The sequence below is a fragment of the Budorcas taxicolor genome, chromosome 1 (assembly GCF_023091745.1).
Source record: "Budorcas taxicolor isolate Tak-1 chromosome 1, Takin1.1, whole genome shotgun sequence".
NCBI lineage: Eukaryota > Metazoa > Chordata > Mammalia > Artiodactyla > Bovidae > Budorcas > Budorcas taxicolor.
In genome coordinates, this window is record NC_068910.1 from 42,649,317 (window position 1) to 42,674,042 (window position 24,726).

At 49.9% G+C, this 24,726-nt stretch overlaps 1 protein-coding gene across 1 annotated transcript in view; it reads left to right on the top strand.

Annotated features, from left to right (window-relative positions):
- Positions 1–24,726, top strand: part of LMCD1 (LIM and cysteine rich domains 1) — a 56,965-nt gene that overhangs the window by 21,826 nt on the left and 10,413 nt on the right. The window contains exons 2-4 of the mRNA XM_052636626.1: positions 7,572–7,660; positions 13,794–14,049; positions 18,654–18,983. Coding sequence (XP_052492586.1) covers positions 7,572–7,660; positions 13,794–14,049; positions 18,654–18,983 — 675 coding nt within the window. The remainder of the gene's footprint in view (positions 1–7,571; positions 7,661–13,793; positions 14,050–18,653; positions 18,984–24,726) is intronic.

Sequence of the window (24,726 nt, forward strand, 5' to 3'; positions counted from 1 at the left end):
CTGTCACCCGCTCCCCACTTTGGCCCCAGGGTGGGGTAAGGGGAGGACCACCCCTGACCTCAGGCCTGGCAGAGGGTCTCAGGATCCCTGAGAGCCCCTGAGGGGCGTTGGGCCGCCAGTGAAATTTAAAGGAAGAGGAAGGGTGTGGTTTCCCTTCCGTCTGGCTGTGAAGAATGTTACTGCTTTTGGCACAGAAGCCTGTGAGGCAGGCCTGTGCCGGGGCAGATGGGACCAAAATGAAGGGACAACAAAAGTCAGGCAGCCCATAAAACCTCACCCTGGAGGAGTGGTGGTCTGCAAGAGGAGTACAGGATGAGAATACGTTAAGCCAAGGAGCTGAGAGCCTTCAAGTCCAAGTTGAAATAGCCGAGGGCCCAGAACTGAGGCCCGGTTGTTCCCAAACTTGTCTTCATGTTAAAATCCCTAGGGGAACCTTCCGAAATGCCTACAGCCTGTGGCCCATCCCCCAAGATTGGAGCTAAGTTGCTCTGGGATTCAGCCTAGGCTTTGGAAGTTTGAAAAGATCTCTGGCTGATTCTAGGGGCTTCCCTGGTGGCTCAGATGGAAAGAATCCACAGTGCAGGAGACACAGGTTTGATCCCTGGGACAGGAAGATCCCCTGGAAGAGGAAATGGCAACCCACTCCAATATTCCTGCCTGGAAAATCCCATGGACAAAGGAGCCTGGTGGGCTACAGTCCATGGGGTCTCAAAGAATCAGACATGACTGAGCAACTAACACTTTCATTTCATTACCGCTGCTGCTGCTGCTAAGTCACTTCAGTCGTGTCCGACTCTGTGCGACCCCATAGACGGCAGCCCACCAGGTGATTGTAATATGCACTCAGGTTTGGGAACCACTGATGTGACCCCTGGCTACTCAAAGTGTGGCCCCCAGACCAGCAGCACTGGCCTCCTCTGGGAGGTTGGGAGGACCATGGAATATCAGGCTCACTCCAGATCTGCTAGACAAGAATTTGCACACTGGCCAGATCTCAGGGGATCTTTCTGCTAATCACAGAGTCGGGTAACTTGAGAAGCGCTGGTCCACGAGACACAGCCAAATCGTCTTACTCAAGTGCAATCTTGTGGCACACGCCTTTCCTCCTTCCTGGCATCGACTGCACTTGTAATTGTATCAGTATATTCAGGTGAGTTATTACAGAAGCCAGTGTTGTCGTTCAGTCACTAAGTCGTGTCCAACTTTTTGGGACCCCCATGGGCTGCAGCACACCAGGCTTCCCTGTCCTTCACTTTCACCCAGAGTTTGCTCAAACTCATGTCCATTGAGTCAGTGATGCATCCAACCATCTCACCCTCTTTTGTCCCCTTGTCCTCCTGCCCTCAATCTCTCCCAGCATCAGGGTCTTTTCCAATGAGTTGGCTCTTCACATCAGGTAGCCAAAGTATTGGAGCTTCAGCTCATGTATGTGAGTTATTACGGAAGTCAGTGTAAGGGCCCCAGAATACCTAGAGATAGTTTCTTGACACTGCCTATAGTGTATGGGTTAAATTGAAATGTAAACGTGGGTCACAGCATAAGCACCAGCTCCCTGGCCTGGTCCTAGCCATTTGTGACCTGTAGTCATTTCAGGCTTTCAGGACAGGGCAGATAAACTGGGGGAAGCCAGTGCCCAGTGCTTCACTCACACAGGTACTGCCCATGGTTCTGATCCACTTTCTCCTCTGGCTGCCACCTCTCCCACTGAAGCCTGTCTGATGCCCTGAGCATCTACACTTTATTTCGCAGAACAAGGTTGGCTGGTAGAAATCCTGGGACCAGGGTGATCATGACCTTGTCTTACTGCTCCCCGCTCCTAACCCTTCCAGGACATCCCACCCCTACAGGAGTGCTGTCCATCTCTTTGGACCCGCATAGTCCAAGGCCCCGAGTCAAGGCAAGACTCATGGGAGGCTGTCTGGGGTCTGGAGACACCTGGTGTGGTTGGAAGCTGCAGGATCTGAATCCAAAGACATGAGTGTGGATCATGTTCTGAGTGGTGTATCCTAACAGTTCTGGGAGCTTGTTTTGCTCATGAGCCAAATGCTAAATCTTGACATCTTAGGCTGATTGTGAAAACCAAGTAAGAGAAGGGATGTGAATACACTTTGTAACCTGTAAAGTGCTGTGCCTGGGCCGTAGAACATGAGATGAGAGCGTTGTCAAGAAGTGAGGCCTGCCTGGTTTCATGTCCAAGCTCCACCACTCATTGACTGTTGGATTTTGAAGGGGAGGTGAAACCTCTCTTAGCCTGTTTCCTCACCTGGAAACAAGGTTACAAAAAGTGCCTCCTGTGGGTTCATCAAGAAGCTTAAATTAAATATTATGCAAATGCTTGGCATATGCCCCCACATAAGGTATACTCGGTAAATGCTAGCTATAATCATAATCATTAGGAAATATAAAACAGTTTTTTTTAAAGGTATATATCTTTTTTTTTTTTGGCCGTGCCACATGGCATGTGAGATCTTAGTTCCCCGACCAGGGATCAAACCCACATCCCCTGCGTTGGAAGCACAGAGTCTTAGCCACTGGACCACCGGGGGAGTCCCGGAAAAATAAAACACTTTTGCTTGAAGTTGTAATTCAAATAAGGATTGACTGAGGACACCAGCCTTCCCCAGAGGGGCATTCTGAATGGGCAAGGTGCTTCTCCTCTCAGACTCACGGCCCTCGCATCACCTGATGACTGGGAATAATGACTATCCCCCACAGGGCTGGCATCACTGTTAAGGAAGACAGTGGTTTCATAAGGGAAATCGCTTTGTGGGCCGTCGAGCTGTTTTTATTTGGAGGTTGTTGAGGGTAGTCGAGTACCTTTCTGATCATGTTCCTGTTTATGATCTCAGTTCTTCTGGACCTTCTCATAGCTTCACCTTTTCCCCACTCATCTCCATCCTCTCTCCACCTCCTCTCCTGGGACCCTGGGGGAAAGGGATGTTTTTAACAAAGCACGTTGACCAGTAATGTTTTATAACAACACAGGTATGCTTATAGAGTTTACCTGTAAAAGACAAATCAGAGGAGTTGCTTTGGAATAGAATTTAGTATCAGTTCAGAACATCCCTGCTCAAAGAGCAAACCCACAGATAGTCAGGAGGGCATGTGATGGTGTTAAGACATAGTTTTCAAAAAGGTAAGGTCAGCATTCTTGTGCAACTATAAAACGAAACTTAGCAAAGATTATATTCAACTCATGATATAGTGAAGGAACCAGTAAGATATTTAGAGCAGTCCAAAAAGCATTTGAGGAGCTAGGGGTTCATGAGCAATTTAATGTTAGGACAAGATTGATAGGTACAGAACTAGTTGATATCCTACATGACGATGAACCATAGCCTTTGGGGCTGTCTTTTTCAAAATGACAAAAACTATCTGCATGCGTGTCACTACTGGACAAAAATCTACATGGCCAAGTGTAAGAAGAGCACAGAGGGAACCTCCCTAGATCCTCGCGGAGGCGGGATGGAGAGGGAACACTCAGGCTTCACCATGTGACATTAAAGGGTGTGCCACCCCCATTTCTGCCTTACATCCAAGTTTTGGATTTTTTTTTCAACAATTTTGGTAAATACTTTTTTCACTTCACTTACGTGATGCTTATAATGGCCCTGTTGGGGCGAAAAGGTCAGGGAAAACCTGTTTCCAGAGGAGAAAACTGAGTTAGTTACACAGGAGAGAGAGAAGCTGAGCTAGGAGGAGAATCCTGCTTCCTAATTCCGAGTCTGGCGCCCATCCTGAAACTCCATCTCACACTTGGCCTTCTCAGTTCCCCCTCGTCTCAGCCGCGTGTTACTCTCAGTGGCATTTGTCTCTTTTCAGACTTCCCTTGGGCTTCACTAAAGGTAAAGGAGGGAGGGAGGGAGGCACCTGCGGCCCCCCACCCTTTACACCCCAGAGGGCTCCTGGTCTCATCCCAGTCTTTTTAAGTCCCCGACACAATTCAGTGGCACAGCATCAGGTGAACCACATCCTGCTATCCTGAGCCAAAGAAAATTGTCCAGACACTTTATCCCCTGCTCAGGAAAAAGGACAGAAAGGAGGCCGCATTCCAGGAACCCATTTTTTTAAGTGGTGGCTTCTTTCAAGCTCTGCTCTTCTCAGCTACCGTGAGCTACTTTGCTATCTTTCATCTGCAGCTGCATCCACATCAGAGAAACCTACTGTTTACAAACCAGAATGTCTCATTTGAAACACTTGCTCTTCCCCCACATCAACAAACAGGAGACTCATTTTCTGTGTTGGGGGTGAGCTGGATCTGTCTGGCCCCTGGCTGGATGGCATGCCTGCCCTGGACAAATGACTGCTCGCTGTGTTAAACAGGCAGCCAGGAAATTGGCAGTGAGTGTGGTCCAATGGCCCAAATTGGTTTCTTCCTTGCAAGGCCATTTATTTTTCTCACCCACGGACTTCTGTTGCCATAGAAACCATCTCACTAGCAGGATGGAGACACAGGCCAACCCTGCTTTCTGCACCGTCAGAGAGGCAATGTTTATAATCATGAACCGAAGAAGGGAGTAAGAAAGTGTATGGGGTAGGGGCTTCCCTGGCAGTCCAGGGGTTAAGACTCCACACTTCCAATACCAGGGGTGTGGGTTCGATCCCTGGTTGGGGAACTGAGATGCCACATGCTACAGAGCAAAGCCAAAAAAAAAAAAAAAAGGCAACTATACTCCAATAAAAATTAATTTTAGAAAAAGAAACTATATGAGGTGTGCAGTTTAAAAAGTAGTTCCTCTATCAAGTTTCCAAGAACTCTGAAGCAGGTAAAACAATTTTTTGAGAATGTCTGATTCAGAGCATGTTTATACAGGGGTACTGACAACAGCAAACATTCAGAGTATAATAAGTGCATGCTAAGCCCTTGAGTGCATGGCCCATTTAACCCTCTCAGTGACTCCACACACCTGAGGGGTGCTTACTGTCCCCGTGACACAGACAATGAAGCAGACTCTGCAATGCAGTCACTGACCCAAGTCCAGCAGAAGAAAGGGACAAGACTGGGATCAAAACCAGCCCTCTGACCCCAAAGCCTGGACCTCCTGACTTGAAACAGCACCCTTCTCTTCATCTCTCTTCATGTCTCTGTTGTAGCCTCGCTCTTCAAAGGCGTTGGACCCCACTGTCCATCCAGTGTCCGCCATTTTTGTTTGATCATTTCATGCTTTTTGCCTCCAGCCATAAGCCCCTCTGTAACATCCCACACAATGAGGGTTCCACAGAACAGGATACAGGCCACTCCGATCCAGGCCAGTTTTCTCATCTCACAGAGGACTAATGTAGGCTGGGCAGGGAAGAAGTCGCCTCTAGCTGCACAGCTAATAAATGTCAGAGTTGGCACCAGAGGGCCAGCCCCTCGCCCTGCAGGCCAGAACCCGGCTGCAGTGAGCTGCCTTACACCACTGTTTCTAAACTAGACCTCGAGCCAGCAGTTAGCTCTCCTGGCCAAGCACTAGGACTAATCCCCTTGTAGGATGGCTGTTAAATCAGCCAGAATAACAACAGTGCTCAAGCGGGCAGGGTAATTCACCAGAGAGGAAACACTCCCACAGAGCTCTCCTGTTTCAGGCTTTGTTGCCTCGGGGGTCGATCTGAAACCATCCAATGATGAAGCCTGATTCATAAATTGTTTACCTCTGCCCAAAACTTCAAATGACTTAAATATTAAGTGTAAGGGGACCATTGTATTTCAACTAGTAGAATCCAACAGGTCAGAAATGAGAGGCAAGGTTTTCTATGCCAACAGCTTTAGGGAGCAAAGTTACACCCATGAATCAAAGTTCCCTGGCTCAGACAATGAGATGGCAGTGAGCATCATCTTGGTTTTCCATTTTAACATGAATCTAACACCAAATAGGCACAGACATGAGCATGCAACCCTCCAAATACATGCCACATGACTCTTAACTCCCTAAGTTATAAAGGTGTATTAGAACAGCATAGCGTGTGAAGACATGGTGTGTCAAGTCACCAAGCAGGTGGCGTGGAGCTGGGTGTTATTATGAGATGAACTAGTGGGGGAGCAGAGAAATAATGTGAAGAGTAACTGTTTCTTTCCATGTCCATCTTTGAATTCCAACACTAGCAATGATGGTAGCCTCACAACTTGTCTTTTTTCCCACTTAGAAGCAGAGAGGGTAGAGGCATCATGCCCTAAAGAGCATGCTCAGACTGTGACACCCTGCCATCCAGCCCTTTTGTACCTTTCTGCCCTTTCACACCTCCTCCTTCTGCTAGGAATTCTCTTCTCTCTCCTGCCTGCATACATTGCGCAGCCCCAAGTCTGAGCCACCTCCTCCAAGAAGCCTCCCTGATTTCCCACTCAGGTTAACCTTCCTCTGTGCTCCTAAAGTCTATGTGCAAAATAATAGCAGCTACCATCTGTGGTGCCTAAGGTGTTTGGGCACATCACATGCATTATCTCTGTACCCACTTGACAGGTAAGGAAACTGAGGCTTAGTTTGTCCAAGGTTACGCAGCTGCTAAATCATGAAGCTGAGTTTGAAATCCAGGTCTCAGGCTCTGAAGTCCATGTGTTTCTACCACACAATAGACAGCTTCTCTTGCCTCAAACTTACCCCTTCCAGGAAGTGTGTGTTTCTTCATCTCCCACTAGACTGTGTGTCCCTCCAGGGCACCACAAGTCTCACAGTGTATCCCTGTGCCTGGCACATAGCAGATGCTAAATAAATGCTTCAGTGAGTCAACAGTTCGTGGAATGAGAAGCTTATCCCTTTATCTTACTGGTTGATGGAGCAATGCTTCTATAAAATCCTAGTACACATGGCCAGTCCCGCCAAGTCAGTCCCCATCCCCAGCATAGAATCAAGTCAGTTTCTCAGCTGCCAGATCCATTTGCTAACCCACTGCTTCACGTCCTATGAACCTCCTGGAAATTTCCTTCAAATACAGATTCTGATTCAAAAGGGCTGAGACCCTCAGAGGTAGGGCATTTCCTGCAAGCTTCTGGTGATGCAACCAGTTTGAAGATCACATTTTGGAGTCTAAACGCATCAGCCAACAGCAGTCAATGCACTTTGGTTACCTTTGGCTGGTAATGCACAATAAAACCTGTCTCCCGCTTTGTTCTCTTTCCAAAGGATGACCAGATTTCAAATGCTTCTGACTGTCCATGATTTAGCAAAATATTTAAGTTATGCTTTGAGCTATAAACATTTGGCAGCTTGAACATTTGTTTGTGCCTGTAGCTTTGGTTTAATCACACCCTATCAATAAATCACAAATAAATGAGAGAAAAGAAACTCACTAGAAGATTCCATTCCAGTGACAAGTGGATCAAGGGAGTGGGTGAGGGTGGGAGAAAGAAGCCCATGAACCCCCAGTGCATTTTTATGAGAAGGACTCCACCCTTCCACACCTGCCTACCCTGTGGCCACTTTCCCGGCTGGTCTCCTCTGTTCCTGGTAAACAGTAAAGCCATGGCTTATTCATCTCGAGCCCTTTGAACCCCACACAATTGCTTTACCAGCATGCCAAGTCTTTAGAGGTCAAGCATCTCCGGTCCAAGACGTTTGGAAGGAACACACCCTCTTCTCTGTCTCCTTTTCCAGATGTCGCTGGGCCAGCAGCAGTCAGCAAGAGGTGTGCCTTGTCTGAGATGCAAGGGGACGTGTTCGGGCTTCGAGCCACATTCATGGAGGTAACGGAGTTTGTCAGGAAAGGCTCTGCCTGCCTTCATTTCTTGGCTGTCCTTTCTGGGAACCCTGGGACTGCTTATGGTGCATGGGTTGTTGGCTGACTGGCTTGGGAGTGAACGCATTCTTGCTTGGCTTAATTCAGAAATGACAGAAAAGCTCTTGAGGAGCCAAGATGAAGAAGGAGTTCAGGCTTTATAAACCATTTCCAGGTGGAGGCGAGGATGCTCGGGGAAGCGGTGGGCAGTTGTTAGCTGCTGCCTGGTCCACGCTGGGTAGACCCCTCTCTCCTGGGGTTCAGTGTGTGGGCTTCATCCTCCCCTCCTGCACCATCAGCCCCTCGGGATTCTGATCTCAAAGTGCCCTGGGGACCGAAATAAAAGTCCCTGTGTCTGCAGCACTTGAAAGCCAGGGCCTGGTTTCACGTCCATGCAGGAGGGCGGTGAGATCTAGTTTGGACTTGGATTCACGGCATTGTTCGTTTTGTTTCATTATTTTTTCACTGAGGACTCACAACAAGAGGTGTTGCTGCTATTCTGCACAAGCCTCAGGCACTGTTCACATCAGCATCTGTGTAGCTGGCACCCCCTGGAGGTGTGCAGGGCACAGTCTGAGGGTGCCATCCCCCTAGCCCTGGGAGAGAGTGGCTAAGCTCTATAGGGCATGACAGCTTAAAAGGAGCTTTGGTCTCCACTGCCAGAGGGTGGCCTTGGACACTCAGAGAGGGAGCCCATCTCAGGAGGCGTTTGTCTCAGAGAAGTTGATTTCCACTGTGAGGTGGCAGTAACAAAAATATACACTGAGCTGAGCTACATCTCTTCTACTTGAATGTTGAAGTAACCCTGAGCAGGAGGTGTTAGTATGTCCATTTTACAGATCAGGAAACTGAGGGTGGGTAATGAGCGCCTGGCGACTATGGAGCAGACTTCAAACTCAGGTCTGTGAGTAAAGCCCCATGCCATGCTGCCAGCCATTCTGCACAGAGTCCTGACGTCCAAGATTGTTCCTGACTCTACTCCCAGACACTCCCCCACTTCAGAGGAGCTCATATGGGCTTCCAGATGCCAGGGACCATCTAGGTCCTCCAGTCCCGACTCCTGTCCCCTGCACTAATTCCCCCCACAGCTAGGACGTCCTCTCCCCACACATCTGTTTTGGCCATGTGAGCTCTTTCTGGCCTTGAAGAGGGTCTGCCTGCCCGTCGTCTCACCCCGCCGGTCCTGACCCTGCCATCAGGGTGTCAGAGGACGAGGTTGGCGCTTTATCAGTTCTCCCTGAAGACAAGAGATGGTGCCTCCCTTTCAGAGTTCTTGGGGCCAGGGGATAGTGTTCCCTAAATGTACACATGGAGTCAGTTCCTTCCCTTCTTTCAAGGTGCACAGGCCCACACTCCCTGTTGTCAGGCCTCTGAGAATGGGTGTTTGGTATATTCTCTCTGGTTTCCTAGTTGTTTATAGCAGGAGGGCAGTTCTGGACACTGTTCCTCTTGGCTGGGAGTGGAAGCCTCTCAGCATCGTTTCCATCCTGACATTTTCTCATCATCCTACCGGTTCCCAGAACATCAAGTGAACTTTAATTGAGAAATACAAACTTCAGCCTCTAGGTCCTGCCTGTCCAGGACACAAGCCACATGGCCTCCCATGACAACTATTTGACTTGGCCCTGGAGACAGTCTGTCGTGAATGAATGTCATTGTGTTCCAGTCAATCTTCAGTGAGGGCCACTGAAACTCACCTTCCTCACCGTGCTCATGTGTCCCCAAGTAATCGCCTGCTTCCAAATCTTGTATAAAAACTGTTCATAGGCCATAGGGAAGCAGCTGATGGACTGAATTTGCCCAGTGGGCTATACATTGCCAACCCCTGGTGTAGACAAAGCCTGATTTTACAGATAAGAAACTTGGCAGGCGCCTGTGGTAGGCTCGTGTTCAGGCTGAGATTATATCCCAATGTCATGCCTCTTCTGCAACTTCACGTTACCTGCAACAGGCTGAAGAAATGGCCATTGTGGCACTACTGAGGATCTCTCTAGATGCGTGTATTCCTCCGCAACCTGGGTGCCTGGAAAGAGCAGGAATGGGACCAAGGAGGTGTCCTTCTCATCTATAAAGTCCCAGAAATGAGTCTGGCAACAAAAACAGCACAAATAAAGGAGAAATAATGTTGACACAATCAAAGAACATCTCATATTTCTCCGCATTTTCCGTTTCAAGGTATTCTGCATCCCAACACCTCTCATAGCATCTACGTGAACCAAAACTGCCAAAGGGCAGCTTCCTCCCCCAGGCCCAAGTACGGAAGGTGTGCGGATGTCAGAGGAGCCCATGGGACTCCGGGCTTCCCTTCCCTTCCTTCCTCTTCCTCCTCTCTCCACTTCTGGCTCTGCTGCTGCCTCACCCCCAGAGACCAAAAGTGCCCTCACCAGTCTCCTTAAAGAAGGCGTCTCCGCCATGCCTGGCACTCAGAGAATACTATTGGTCACGCATGTGCACACGTGCTCATTTGCTCGTCATGTTCGAGTCTGCATGACCCCGTGGACTGTAGCCCGCCAGGCTCCTCTGCCCATGGGATTTCCCAGGCAGGAACGCTGCAGTGGGTTGCCGTTTCCTTCTCCAGGGGATTTTCCAACTCAGGTCTCACATCTCACTCAGGTCTTTCCACGTCTCCCGCGTCACTTGCGTTGGCAGGTGGATTCTTTACCACTGAGCCACCTGAGAAGCCCGTTGGTCATGAAAAACTGCTCCAATTGCATAAAACAAGCAACCCGTTCTCATGAGAATGAAAAGAAAAGGCTTCTTGCATTTGCTACCTACCATCTTTAGGGTGCTAATTTATCTTTAGAGATAATTTCCCTGAAGTTATCATTGAGCATGTTGATTTTACGATGTCCCAAATGACATGCAAAATGCCGGGCTGGATGAAGCACTAACTGGAATCAAGATTGCCGGGAGAAATATCAATAACCTCAGACATGCAGATGACACCACTCTTATGGCAGAAAGTGAAGAGGAACTAAAGAGCCTCTTGATAAAAGTGAAAGAGGAGAGTGAAAAAGCTGGCTTAAAACTCAACATTCAAAAAACTAAGATCATGGCATCCAGTCCCATCACTTTGTGGCAAATAGATGAGGAAACAATGGAAACAGTGACAAACTTTATTTTCTTGGGCTCCAAAATTACTGCACCACCATCATGCTGATGGTGACTGCAGCCATGAAATTAAAAGACACTGGCTCCTTGGAAGAAAAGCTATGACAAACCTAGATAGCATATTAAAAAGCAGAGACATTACTTTGCTAACAAAGATCTGTATAGTCAAAGCTATGGTTTTTCCAGTAGTCATGTATGGATGTGAGAGTTGAACCATAAAGAAAGCTGAGCGCCAAAGAATTGATGCTTTTGAACTCTGGTGTTGGAGAAGACTCTTGAGAGTCCCTTGGACAGCAAGGAGATCCAGCCAGTCCATCCTAAAGGAGATCAGTCCTAAATATTCATTGGAAGGACTGATGCTGAAGGTGAAGCTCCAGTACTTTGGCCCCCTGATTCGAAGAGTTGACTCACTGGAAAAGACCCTGATGCTGGGAAAGATTGAAGGTGGGAGGAGAAGGGGACGACAGAGGATAAGATGGCTGGATGGCATCACCGACTCCATGGACACGAGTTTGAGCAAGCTCCAGGAGTTGGTGATGGACAGGGAGGCCTGGCGTGCCACAGTCCATGGGGTCACAAAGAGTTGGGCATGACTGAGTGATTGAACTGAACTGACTGAAATGGCAGCCCACTGAATGCAAGCTGGAAGCTTCTCCTCAAATAATGCTTAAAAGGCTGTCTTTTCTTCTCCTGAACACCACACTGTACACCATGTGTTAAAAATAAGAAGCAAGCCTTGCACTGAAGAAACGTGTTTAACCTTCTATAGCCTGCTGTCCTCCAGACTCGTCACCGATGAGCGCTTCCCACGTGCCACATCCTGACTCCCGGGGGAACCGGTCCAGGCAGCAGAACCACCCCAGAGTGGATGCAAGTCGCGTGGCCCACACTGATTCTACCTTGCGTTACAGTTTCCACCCGCTCATCTTTCTCTCTCCCATCCCCACTGCAGTCGCCTTGAAGGCTGCGACGGGGCCTCCTTCTCTTCATCTCAGGCTCCACCTCAGCACTGCCAACAATGGGGGCTGGATGGTTGTCTGCCGTGGAGGGAGCTGCCCTGTGTATTATAAGATGTTTAGCAGTGACCCTGGCCTCTACCCAGACGCCAGAGCACCCCACTGGGACGATCAAAAATGTCTCCGTGGTTTAGTCGCTGAGTCATGTGCGACTCTTCCGACCCCATGGACTGTAGCCTGCCAGGCTCCTCTGTCCACAGGATTCTCCAGGCAAGAACACTGGAGTGGGTTGCCATTTCCTTCTCCAGAATGTCTCCATGCTCAGCCATAAAAAAGAACAAAATAATGCCATCTGCAGCAACAGGGATGGACCTAGAGATTGTTGTACTGAATGAAGTAAATCAGACAGAGAAAGACAAATATCGTATAATGTTGCTTAAATGTGGAACCTAAAGAAAAAGGTACAAATGAACTTATTTACAAAACAGAAATAGAGTCACGGATGTAGAAAACCAACTATGGTTACCTGGGGATAAGGTTGGGGGAGGCATAAACTGGAATACTAGGACTGAGATGTACACACTATGATATATAAAATAAATAACTAATAAGAACCTGTATAGCACAGAGAACTCTACTCAGTACTCTATAATGGCCTATGTGAGAAAAGACTCTAAAACAATCTTCAAAAAAAAAAAGAGTGGATATATGCCCATCCATATGTTGAAACTGATTCACTTTGCTATACAGCAGAAACACAACAGTGTAAATTCACTATACTCCAATAATTTTTTTAAAAAGTGTCTCCAGATATTGCCAAATGCCCCCTGGGGACAGTTCTGACCGTAGTTGCAAACCACTGATGGAGAGCATCAGGGTAAGCTTCCCAGAGCCCCACAATCAAAATTTGTGCTAACTGATTAAATGCATCAGTCTCCTGAGTTTTGAAGAGAAAAGGAGGCTTCCTCTGAGCAGGCCTGGCTGTGAAGTGCTCAGGCCACTGCCCTGACATCTTCCCGCCGAGCCCTGCCCTGTCCCACCACAGGTCGTGGGTCAGCTTACTTGACCTAACCAGCTCTACATCGCGTGTGTTCCAGCATCTGAGATGCAGCCTGCCTAAGGGGACCCGGCCAGGAAGGGAGGGGAGCGCTTTTCCTCTCACTCTGGGAATTCTGGATAGCTAAACCTTAACAGCATGACACAAAGCTGCCAACTGCTTTTGTTTTTAATTGTCAGAGGGAAGCATCAGGCTTTCAAGTCAGCCTATGAAGCCTCCCCAGGACACTTTTTCTTCTTCCAGCCCCAAGACGAAGGCTTGCCAATGGATGTCAATCTCTCTAGCCCGAGGGGTTTAAGCTCATCCTCTTTCCCCCCAGGTCCTGTCCACCAGTTTCTTAAAGAAAATTTCCAGCTGTATTTTAACTTCAGGATGAGTGCTAAAGTGTTTACAAATTGCTGAAGCTCTGAGACTCATGAATCTTGGGAGACAATTTCAATAATTCTTTACAGCAAGAATCAGCAGACTTTTTAAAATAAAGAGCCAGATAGCAGATATTTTAGGCTCTGCAGGCCTCTGACCTCTTTTGTAATTACTCACTTGCTGTTGCCACCCAAACGCAGCTACAGACCACTAAATGAATGGGCATGGCTGTGTTCCAATAAAACTTTATTTACAGAAGCAAGTTGTGGGCCAGGTTCAGCCCACAGGCTGCGAAGATTCCTGACCTAGAACATCTCCAATGATGAACCAGCCTTTGCCACCCCAATGTGGTGGAAAATTTCTCAAGAGAAAAATTGTGCTGTTCTTTTTACCAACAAAAGTCATACCAAATTCCCCAGAGATTGATAGGAAGACATTGAGGTGCTGATTCCAAAGGCCTTTTGGTCTCCGGTTACCATTTGTCTGCTGCTAACCTTTTCAAGTTACTAAAGTTAAACTTTGCGCTTGCTTTCCAAAGCGTAGAGGCTGCCAGTGGGAGACTCTGCCTCTCTTTTCTGGAGGTTGATCTCACTTGTCCCCATCCCACCCCTCAGGAAAATATGCAAGTCATGCAGATGCAGCCAAGAGGACCACTGCTTGAGCTCTGACCTGGAAGACGATCGGAAAATTGGCCGCTTGCTGATGGACTCCAAGTATTCCACGCTCACAGCCCGGGTGAAAGGCGGGGACGGCATCCGGATTTACAAGAGGAACCGGATGATCATGACCAACCCCATTGCCACAGGGAAAGATCCCACCTTTGACACCATCACCTACGAGTGGGCTCCCCCTGGAGTCACCCAGAAACTGGTAAGACAGCTTCCTGCAACCAAGTGGTTATTTCCCTTCTCTTGTAAATAGGAGTCATGCCATGGGTTCCTGAATGTCAAAGACAAGGGAACACAGGTGCAAGGTTATAAGAATGGTAGGAGTAGCTATGGTTTCATAGCTGCTCCTACCTCTGGGATCTTGAAGTGAAAACTATCTGGGCCTCATTTTTCCTCATCCATGAAATGGGTAGAGGTGTTCATGGGAATTCCAGCTGCAGTACACAGTTGCTTATGGTTCCCTTTGGGCTCTCTGCTTCTGAATAGAGGATGCTTTATACTTCAGAATTCTCAGAGTGCTTGTCTTCATCCACAAGTTGTTCATTTTCCCTCAAAGTGGGCTGTGATGTGCCTTTTGCAAGCCTAGGGGAGAACACAGGAACACTCCTCTCTTCTCCCTAACCCCTGGGCTTGGAAGGGAGTTATGCCAGTTTACTTTACATAACTCTGGGGAAATGGCACTCAGAGAAGGACAAGGCCTAGAGAGAGCAGGTGACTTGCACAAGTCACCCCCCTTCAGCTTCCAACTAAAAGGACCCAAGGGAAGTCCCCATGAACAGGCCTCACCCCAGACAATTAAGTTGGTAAGCTCCAGACAGCAGGGTCAGAATCATCAGACATGAGAATTTAAATGAACATCCCACGCAGGTCCCTTCAAGACCCAGAGCAGTGGACTAGCACCCCTCAAATTTCCACAAGTGCAGAAACTATCTGGAGAGCTTGCAGAAACACACCCAGCAGGCTCGGGGCTGGCGTGCCAAGCTCCCAGGTCATGCTGAGGCTGCCAGCTCCTAGACCACACCTGAAGTAGCAAGGACCTGGGTGATTTCTGCAGGTTAATGAGATTTTTAGAAGCCCTACAAGGTTAGCAATGCAGACCCGCCACTGAATCCCATCCCTCCTGGGAGAAAAGAAGTGCCTTTCCAGTCCTGTGTGGCCTGGCCCTGCAGGCACCTCCCGCAGTTCCTGCCATGCCCCCTCACTCAGTACCGGGCAGTGCGCTGACCTGCCTTCCTGCCCTGGACCACTCTAGGCTCCTGCCCTCCCCCGGGTTCGCACATGCTGTTTCCTCTACTCGAAACATCCTTTCCTGGCTCTCTGTATAGCTGGGTCCTTCTGTCAATCAAGTCTCAGACGGGCCTCACCACACTACCCCATCTACAGCTGATGTCACTCATCCCACTAGACATTTTTCTCCCTCTCTCCATTCTCCATGGTCTCCTTAGAAGATCTTTTTTAAAATTTATTTATTTTTTATTGAGGGATAATTGCTTTACAGAATTTTGCTGTTTTCTGTCAAACCTCAACGTGAACAGCCATAGGTATATCCTTAGAATCTCTTATTTCAAGCTGTCCTTGTCTCATGCAAGCCTGTGCTTCATTATCACCCAGAGCATGTGTACATGTGTCCTGTGCATGGTGCATCCTTTGCCTCACACTGCGCAGAGCGTGCAGCGGGCTTGATGAGTATTTGTGCCCAGGTGACCTCCCAGCCAGTTACACACCATGTGTGGTCAGTGAGTGGGCTGGACCTGCTCCGTAAAAATCCTTGTGACTGGCCCACAAACAGAAGCACAGGAATTGAGAATAAATATCAGGAAACCTCTGTGGCAACTGACACCCAAGTGCGTGATGGCCAAACAAAGCTCTCGTGTGCACAGCCTCCCGTGGCCTGAGAACCGTCTCACCAGGCACAGTGAGCCCACAGATCGTCCTGCAATTCAAACCACCCAACAGAACCCCCAAGCAAACCTTGATTCTTTACCATAGAAGGTTCAAGTCTGGAGTTTAAGGGAGGAGGGGTACAGAAATCCCTTCTAAATAAAGCAAAGAGAGACAAAGTTCTGGGTGTTTTTTTTAATCTTTGCTTTTTGAGAAGCATACTTTCAAAGAACACTTCAGCATGCATGAGATGCCTGAGCTTAGCCACCTGGTGAGGTAGGAGTCAGTTTACCTGTGAGGGGACACAATGGTTCACTGCCCTTTGCCACACGAGGGGATAGGCAGGGGCAGGTCAGGAGCCACAGAGGGAGGCATTGAACAACAGCAGTGCCAGGTTCCGGTGGTTCCGAACACAGGTCTGCCTCCAGCACCCGGGCCTGGGTGAGCCATCACTGGGTCTCCAAGATGTTAGTGGAAACTAAAGCAAGAATCTCATAAAAGAGCCGGCTGTGGGCGACAGGAACTGGCTGGTGAAAACCTCAAATGCTTCGGCCCCAGCCTAATCAGAGGAAGGCATCGTCGGGCCGTGATTAATGCCGGCTCATAAAACCGCACGGGATAAAGGCCCTTCTGTCTGCCCTGTGTCTGGCCTGCCTGAGCAAGTCGCATTTCTGAGATTGGATGACTCTCCTCCCACTCACCCTTCCAACTTTTCCTTAAATTACCAAGTGATCGGGACTGACTACATTTTGGAAATGGCCTGAATTTTGCTCTTTATCACCCTTCCCAACCAGAATAAAAACCAGAGAAATTCTTGAGCTTTTAAAGACTGAAGTCATGATAAACCTAATTGCTAGTATTTATTGAGTACATACTGTGTGCCAGGCGCTATGCTAAGAGCTATACATGCATGGAAAGTGTTAGTTGCTCAGTTGTGTCTGACTCTTTACAACTCCACGGACTATGGCCCACCAGGGTCCTCTGTCCACGAGATTTCCCAGGCAAGGATACTGAAGTGGATTGCCATTTCCTACTCTAGGGAATCTTCCCAACCCAGGGATAGAAGAACCCAGGTCTCCAGCATTGGCTGGTGGATTTTTACCGTCTGAGCCATTTGTGGGGGGGGGGGGGGGGGGGTGCATTACTGCTCCCATTTTACAGAGGAGCAAACAGAGGCTGGGGAGGAGTCCATGCAGGACTGGCACTCTCATGTGCCATCATCTACCCCTGAACCCAGGGCGACACCACGGCTCAGCCTCCCACTGCTCAGTTTCCCACTGAGCCCTACTGGGCCTCAGCATCCTTCTCAGCACCTCACTCTAGGCTGCCAGGACTGACCAGGACCGCGTGGAATGTGAAGCCCATTTACCGTCCTTGTCTGACAGCTGGAGAAGATAGAAAAAGGAAAACCAGGACTGGGTCTTCTGACCTTGGAGTCCGTGTGTGTCCTACTGCCCAACCCTGGGAAAGAGCACCTTTCTCCTCCACTTTTCTTTCTGATCTTTTGATTTCTCTCCTGGAAAAGCCTGATTCTGGGAACCTCTTCCCCAAGAATTCTCTACCAGAGAGCAAAGCACCAAATGATTCAGAAAGGTCATCCAGTCTTAAACCAAAGATTGGTTTAGGACCTAAAGCAGTCTTCCCAACTGACCTGAGAAAAGGCCTCTTGCTAAAGGTTTTGGGAACATGACCTTGGTTGGCTTCCTGGAGAGATCACTGATTCTGACCCAATCTCTCTTTCCATTGCCCCCTTCCCACGTCCATGCCAATTGATGGCAACTGTCTGAGAGCTATGTTGAGGTGGGTTCTGAGACCCTCATTGGGGTTGATTATTAATGTCTGCCATGTGTGAGTGAGTACGGAGTGGTAGCATAGGCCTCAAGCCAGCCAGGATCACGAAACACAACCAGATGCTGGGGCCTTGTCAATGCAGAGGCAGAGAGCTGGTACCCAGCTGGGGCTTTAAGCTGCAACAGGAAAAGTAGGTCTCTATCTCCAGGATGCCAGCCAGGCACCCCTTAGCTCTGCAGGTCACACACACAGTCTCAACCACAGGGTTGATTTATAAAGTCAAGCAGGGAGGGGTGCAGGCCCTAGAAGGTGGGAGCCATACAGAGATCCAGGGCCTGGGCATCCTGGCACCAGGCAATGCTTCCACAGAAGGCAGCAGCCACGGCCATGGGCATCAGGCCATCCGGCGGGAGGGTTAGGGTCAGGGTTGGGCACAGAGGTGGAAAACAGAGGATAGACAATTTGCGTTTCACACTTTCTCAAGCTGTGTGGCCTTGACCTTTATCTCCCCATACCTGAGACCCACCCAAGTGTAAGATTTCTACTCATTTTAAAGAAAAGCAAGCCAGAAAACTAATGAAAGGCCAATCAGACAGTTATCCATGGCCATATGTATAGTTAGATGGCCTATCATCTTATCCCAGCCATATCAGTGTGGAAATGTTATTGACCTGAGACCTTGTCGATTCTACTATTAGAAGGGGCCTTTGCATATTTTAAAATTAATAAACCATGAAATGCCTTCTGCCTATAAGGATTTAATTATACTTTGCTAAGAAAAGCGATTTTAAATGAGTTTTTTTTTAATGAGAAGCATTGCCATGAGGTAAATGAGGTAAAAATCTTCAGTTTTTAAGGAAACAAAATCCCTGTTGCAGAGCCAGCAGATGTGAAATGAAAGTCTACTGAAATTATCCCATTCTCATCAAGCATGTGAAGCTGTAGTTACGACTTGGGGGAGAGTGGAAGCTTGTTCAGGCCTCTCATGGCTGTTCCCCAAAGATTCACCCCTTTTCTTCCTTGAGACTAATCCTTGGGTTCTCCAAAACCTGGAGGAGCCCAGGTCTTGCCAGGGCTCAGATTTCCCATGCCCGGCTGCATGGGAATCACGGTGCTGGGCCTCCCCCTCCGCAGGGCCTGCAGTACATGGAGCTCATCCCCAAGGAGAAGCAGCCGGTGACCGGCACCGAGGGCGCCCTCTACCGCCGGCGCCAGCTCATGCACCAGCTCCCCATCTACGACCAGGACCCCTCTCGCTGCCGTGGACTTTTGGAGAACGAGCTGAAAGTGATGGAAGAGTTTGTGAAGCAGTATAAGAGCGAGGCCCTGGGTGTGGGCGAGGTGGCCCTCCCCGGGCAGGGCGGCTTGCCCAAGGAGGAGGGGAAGCAGCAGGAGAAGCCTGAGGGAGCCGAGACCGCCGCCCCGACCGCCAACGGCAGCATCGGTGACCCGTCCAAGGAATACGTAAGTCTGTCCCACCCCTCCGTCCATCCACCCATGCATGCCTCGGGTCTGGATGAAAATGCCCAGGTCGGGGCTGCAGGGTCAGGGCCCCAGCTCCAGGCCCTGTTCCTTCATTCCTGCGTTCATCTATGGTCGTGGTCCAGACGCGGTCACAGACAAGCAGAGCCTACCAGCTCAGAGAGAGGGCATCTCTCCTTGCTCGATGGTGAGGGTGGGCTTGGGGGTGGAGGGGAGGCCCCCTCTGGCCTTGCAAGAGTCACTAGGAGTCCCCTGGGCCTTTGGGCTCTTCATGGGAGGCCTGTGTTGCCTTCAAGAGGTAAGCATGCCCTATAAGAGGTGAGAGTCTCAGAGCATGGCAGTCAAAGGACTGAATGAAGTGCCAGGTGGCGATGGTGTGGTACTGCGGAGCTGGCAAGGTCAGCGGAGGCACATTTCCTGAAGAGTCACGCCCTCCATCCATCCATCACTCAGGGATCCATTAGCCTGTACTGTCTGCCGAGATCCAGGAAATTAAACAAGCAGAGGACCCTGTCCCCATACTGGGATGTCATAGACTTAAGACTTTACTCCAAGGGCCATAGAAAACAGTGGTGGGCTTGAGACTGGGGGCCACATGGGGCTATCTGCTAAGTTTCATGGGACCCCAACCCTAATCCCCATCAGTCAAGAGGCCCTGTGACTCTACGTGACATTTGGAAATACAAGTCCCAATCCATCAAGCAAATCACCTGCCTTGCTGGCAACAGGCAAGAGTCACCCACATGAGCCAGGAACCCCAGGGAAATGCCCACCCAAATGATGCTGTCACTACGTCAAGAAGGGGGTCTCTCTTCTCTGTAGTAACTCACATTTGCTATCCAAAACCTGCGTTCTGTCTTTCCAACGACCACCCGATGGGCACATTCATTTGGGATTGCTATCCAATGAACTCGAAGACAAAAAAATGAAACTGACTTTCGCTAGCACAAAGTAGTGCTGGTGTTGAAAAGACCTGTTTCTCAGGAAGAATTCACACCCCAGGAGTTGATTTTTTAAAATTACATGCAGTGACCATGTTTTCAGAAACCAGCTCCCTCTCCAGCCCTGCTCTCTATCCGCCCTCCAGTAGCCATCGCCTCTTAACAGCTAAGTACTGTGGAATTCCAGATTGAAAGGCAGCTTCTTGAAGTCTGTGACATCTCCCAGTTGCCATTCCCAGGAGAGAAATGCTGATCTGAGAACGTATTTCATCCTGGATTCCACATGTTTGGACAGCGTGGAAGTAGGGCAGAGGCAGCCTAAGATCCCAGGTCCTTGGCAACAGTCAGCTCTAGAAAATAGCTCTGACACTTTAGAAGCTTTTAAACAAGACCAGACAGTAAATAGGGAATCCACAGGAAGGTGATATTGGTGGGTTGGGCTGGTTAGGGAAGACAGACTTTTCCTTCCTTAGTAGTTGTTGTTGAGTCGCTCGCTAAGTCGTGTCCAACTCTTTGTGACCCCATGGACTGCGGCACGCTAGGCTTCCCTGTCCTTCACTATCTCCCAGAGTTTGTTCAAACTCGTGTCCATTGAGTCGATGATGCCATCCAACCATCTCATCCTCTGTCTCCCCATCTTCCTCCTGCCCTCTATCTTTCCCAGCATCAGGGTCTTTTCCAATGAGTCAGTTCTTCACATCAGGTGGCCAAAGTATTGGAGCTGCAGCATCAGTCCTTCCAGTGAATATTCAGGATTTATTTCCTTTAGGATTAACTGGTTTGATCTCCTTGCAGTCCAAGGGACTCTCAAGAGTCTTCTCCAGCACCATAGCCCCTTCCTTTTCCTAAACCTGATCTTTATTAGATAACTAATTGTGTCACTAGTAGACTCACTTCCGTCACCCCCTCTAGACACTGAGGTCCTGTCTTGTCCGTCTCTGTAACCTAGGGCTACAAATCAAACCACCCCATCTCTGCAGCAGGTACCACTGATATACAGAGAAGGTGCTTGATAATTATGTGATGCCTGAATGAACGAATGCTGAAACTAAATTGATCCTCTAAAGATGGGGACCACTTGGGTGGCTGTTTTGCTTGAGAGGACACTGAGATTTCACGTTTACATGCCTTAATCATCTTCTGTGTGCCACATGCTATGTTCAGTACTTTCAGGTCTTGGATTAATTCAGACCGTTACCTGGTGGGTGGACCTCACAAGCCCCCTGTTATAGGTGGGACTTCCCAGGTGTCACAAGTGGTAAAGACTCCACCCGCCAGTGTAGGAGATGCGAGAGAGGCGGGTTCAAGCCCTGGGTCAGGAAGATCCCCTGGAGGAGGGCATGGCAACCCACTCCAGTATTCTTGCCTGGAGAATCCCATGGACAGAGGAGCCTGGCAGGCTGTAGTCCACGGGATGGCAAAGAGTCAGACATGACGCTTTGCACACGTGTTACAGGGGAGGACTCAGGGATTCAGAGAAGATAGGTAGCTTGTCTGAGGCCCCGTTGTTTCTGGCGGGGAGGGGGTGGGCAGACTCCGGATCTGATACTCTTTCTACTGTGTGATGCTGAATATAAAACCCTGCCTGTTATCTGTATTTAACTCAGTGTTTATCTCCTCAAAGCCAAGGAGCAAATTCTATTAAGGTAACTAATATCCTGCCAGGCTGTAGACAGTGGGTCCCTGGCAGCCCCACCCCAGGGGGCAGCATATCAAGGGGACGTGGGTGCTGGCCGGCCTCTGTGCCGGGCTCCTCTTGTTCTCATAAAAGGGCAGCAGGACAGCCTCCAAAGCCAAATGTCAGGCACAAACCTGACTTTCGCTCCCCTGAGGAGGGAAGTGAACTTGGCTAGAAGCCATCGGGGCATTCAACCTAAGAACCCGGGTACAGGGAGGACGCATAGAACTGACATTCGAAATCAGTGCTGCGTGAAAGAGGAGGCAAAAAGAAGGACATGTGACATGTAATACACTGGAGTTACGATTGTAACATACCACGCTTTGTCAGCCTGATGGTGAGCATCAGGACTGTTGCTGGCAGCTGCCATTCAGTGGCCTTTGCTGAACCAAGGACAATGCTAAGCAGGCGAGCATCTGATGTAGAGCTCCCAGCCACCCAGCCACAGGAGGTGAGGCTGTGGGGTTCAAACCAACCTCTGTCAGCCCCCAGGCCCATCTTCCTGTTTCCCAAAGCTTATTGCCCAGAAAGCTCATGGATATGAAGCTATTAAAGGGCCATGTGGCCATGTAAAGGGGACGTCAGAGTGGACAAAATGAACTGGGTTTCTTTCAGGCTGGACTTCTCAGAGCCTTCAGAAAACTATGGCAATGTCTAAAAGCACCTTGCACCCTGGCTAAAATCCAGCAGCCTGGGTCCCACCCAAGACTAGTGGGTGCAGGTGGGGCCTGAGAATCAGCATTTCCAACAAGTCTCCAGGCGGATGCCAATGCTGGGCTGGGGACCACCCTTTGAGAACACTGCTATAGAGGGTTGAAAATGACCTGATGTATAAACTCAGCCAAAACGATACCGCCAATCTGTTAACACAGTGAGGGTCCTCCAGATGCTAACCCAGGCATGTTCTAGACGTGTGCGGCCTCCCCGCTATGCCCGACTTCGGGCGTCCAGCTTTGAGAACACTGTCAGCACTCTCGAGTTCCTTGAACTACCCACGGGGAGTTCAGGGAACACTTGCAGATAATACAGGCCCCCACTCTCTCCCGGCCCTGATCGCCCCAGCTGGGACCTCACAACACTCTGCTCTCAGCAGCCAGAGGCCAAGAGCCCTGCTGTCTGAGCTCCCGCAGCCTGCGCCCCACGGCTGTCCTCCCCGGTGCTCGCTCGGCTCCGTCCTGAGGCTGGGCAGCCTGTTACCGTGACGGCCTTCCTCGGAAACCTTGGGAGGATCCCGGACCGTGGCAACCCCAGGGTCGGACTGCCGACTCCTCCCTCCACCAGACTGACCAGACCAGAGGAGCATTCCCGCCAAAGCCTGTTCCAGGTCATCCTCATCCATATGGAATCCCCGCCCACGGGCTGAGTGCTGGGTGAAGCCGGAGAGCAGCGGCATGGTGGGAGCAGCAGGTCCCTGGAAGCACCACCGTGACGCTGTGCTTAGGAGAGGTGGCAGCATGGGAAATGCCCATGAGTCAGCCCTCTTCGTGAGGAAGAGTCACACAGGAAAATCCCAGGTTCCAGCTTGCCCACTGTCGCTCTCAAAGCAGACCCTTTAAACCACTGAGGCCAAGTAACCCCCCCCCCAATATTCAGCCTCCCTCTCTCTCCCTGAGTTGCCCCACTACATGTGCCTGGAGTGGACAGGAGGGCTGTCATTGCACAGCAGTCTCATTCATCTCTTTGAATCACCCGAACAACCGGTGAGAGAGGGTGGGGTTGTTATACCCATTTTACAGATGTGGAGTCTGAGGCCTGGAGAGGTTAACTGGCTTGTTAGTGAGATCCCAGCCCAGGTCCTTCTGCGTCACCACCCTGTGGGGTCTCGGCAGGGTTGGGACAAAGCAAAGGCCCGTGCACTTCTGTTTGTTGGTGTGAGTGGTGATGTGTGGACTCACTGACAGCCCAGCCAGCAAAGAATTTGGGGGCAAGTCAGGAACAAGAGAAGGGCTTGTCTGGCCCACTCCAATCCCACCTGCAATGGGTTCCCAGGGGTCTTGGGGGCTTTGAAGCATCCCATGGTCAGGAAGCTGCCCACCCCAGCAGCCTGGACTACTCCACAGCCGCAAGGCATGGCCCCACATCCAGCTCCCAACCCCTCCCACCTGGATGGATCCCACAGACACCGGACCTTGATGTGCTGACCGTGAACGGCTCTACCAGACCATTGCCCTGCATTTACAGAGCCTACTGGATATGTTCTCGGAAATTAAATATACAGATTTCCTGGGCATGGTCATCCTGCCCAGGAATTTCCTCTCTTCTCTACACCCCAAACTTGTAACCAAAGAAAGAAGCAAGCAAGCCAGGACATAGCATTTAATGTCATCTCCGCCCTTCCGTATTTTTCATTCTTGCCAGGAGCCCCCCAGCTCCTGCCTCACAGGCCAGACCATGGCCCCAGAGAAGATTAAAAGGAGAACAGACTGAAAGAAGCGAAGACATTTCTGGAAGTCGTAAAGATGTGTTCCTCAGGTCGCAAATGACAGTGGACCTCCCCCGACCCCGTTTCCCCACAAGAATGCACAGAGGAGGGACCGGAGGCCTGGTCCCCTCCCTCCCGTGGGCCAGCCTTGCAGATGGAAACTTACAGCAGCTGGCAGCTCAGCCCAACTCCAGCCCCGATGGGGACATATTTGTGGGCAAGGGACTTCCAAAGCTTGGTCAGAGCAGATGTTTGGCTTGTGGGCTGGCAGGAGAGCCAGTCTCTCTCTGCACACTTGAAACCACCACCCCATGCCTGAGAGCCCCATCTGAGCTGAGGACTGAGGGTCAAAGGCCTAAGAGGCAGCCCTCCCAGTTGCCATGGTTACCCGGCTCCTCCACATCCGCCTGCCTCCTCCTTTACAGCGGAGATATTTTAATGACATTAAAGGAGATTTTTCTTTTCCACAGAAAATTCCTTTCATCCCACTTTTGATACTATAAATACTTCTCCGTGTTGCCACATAAGGCTTCGCAAGTATCTTGCCCCGCCCTGCCCCCCTTGAAGTGGGCTGCGTAATAGTCCATTGACTAAAACAGGGCTTTTATTTTCCTGTTGGAGGTTACTTGGTGACAATGATGACACAGAGGGTGGTGGTGTCTGCCACTCACTGATGGCCTGTGT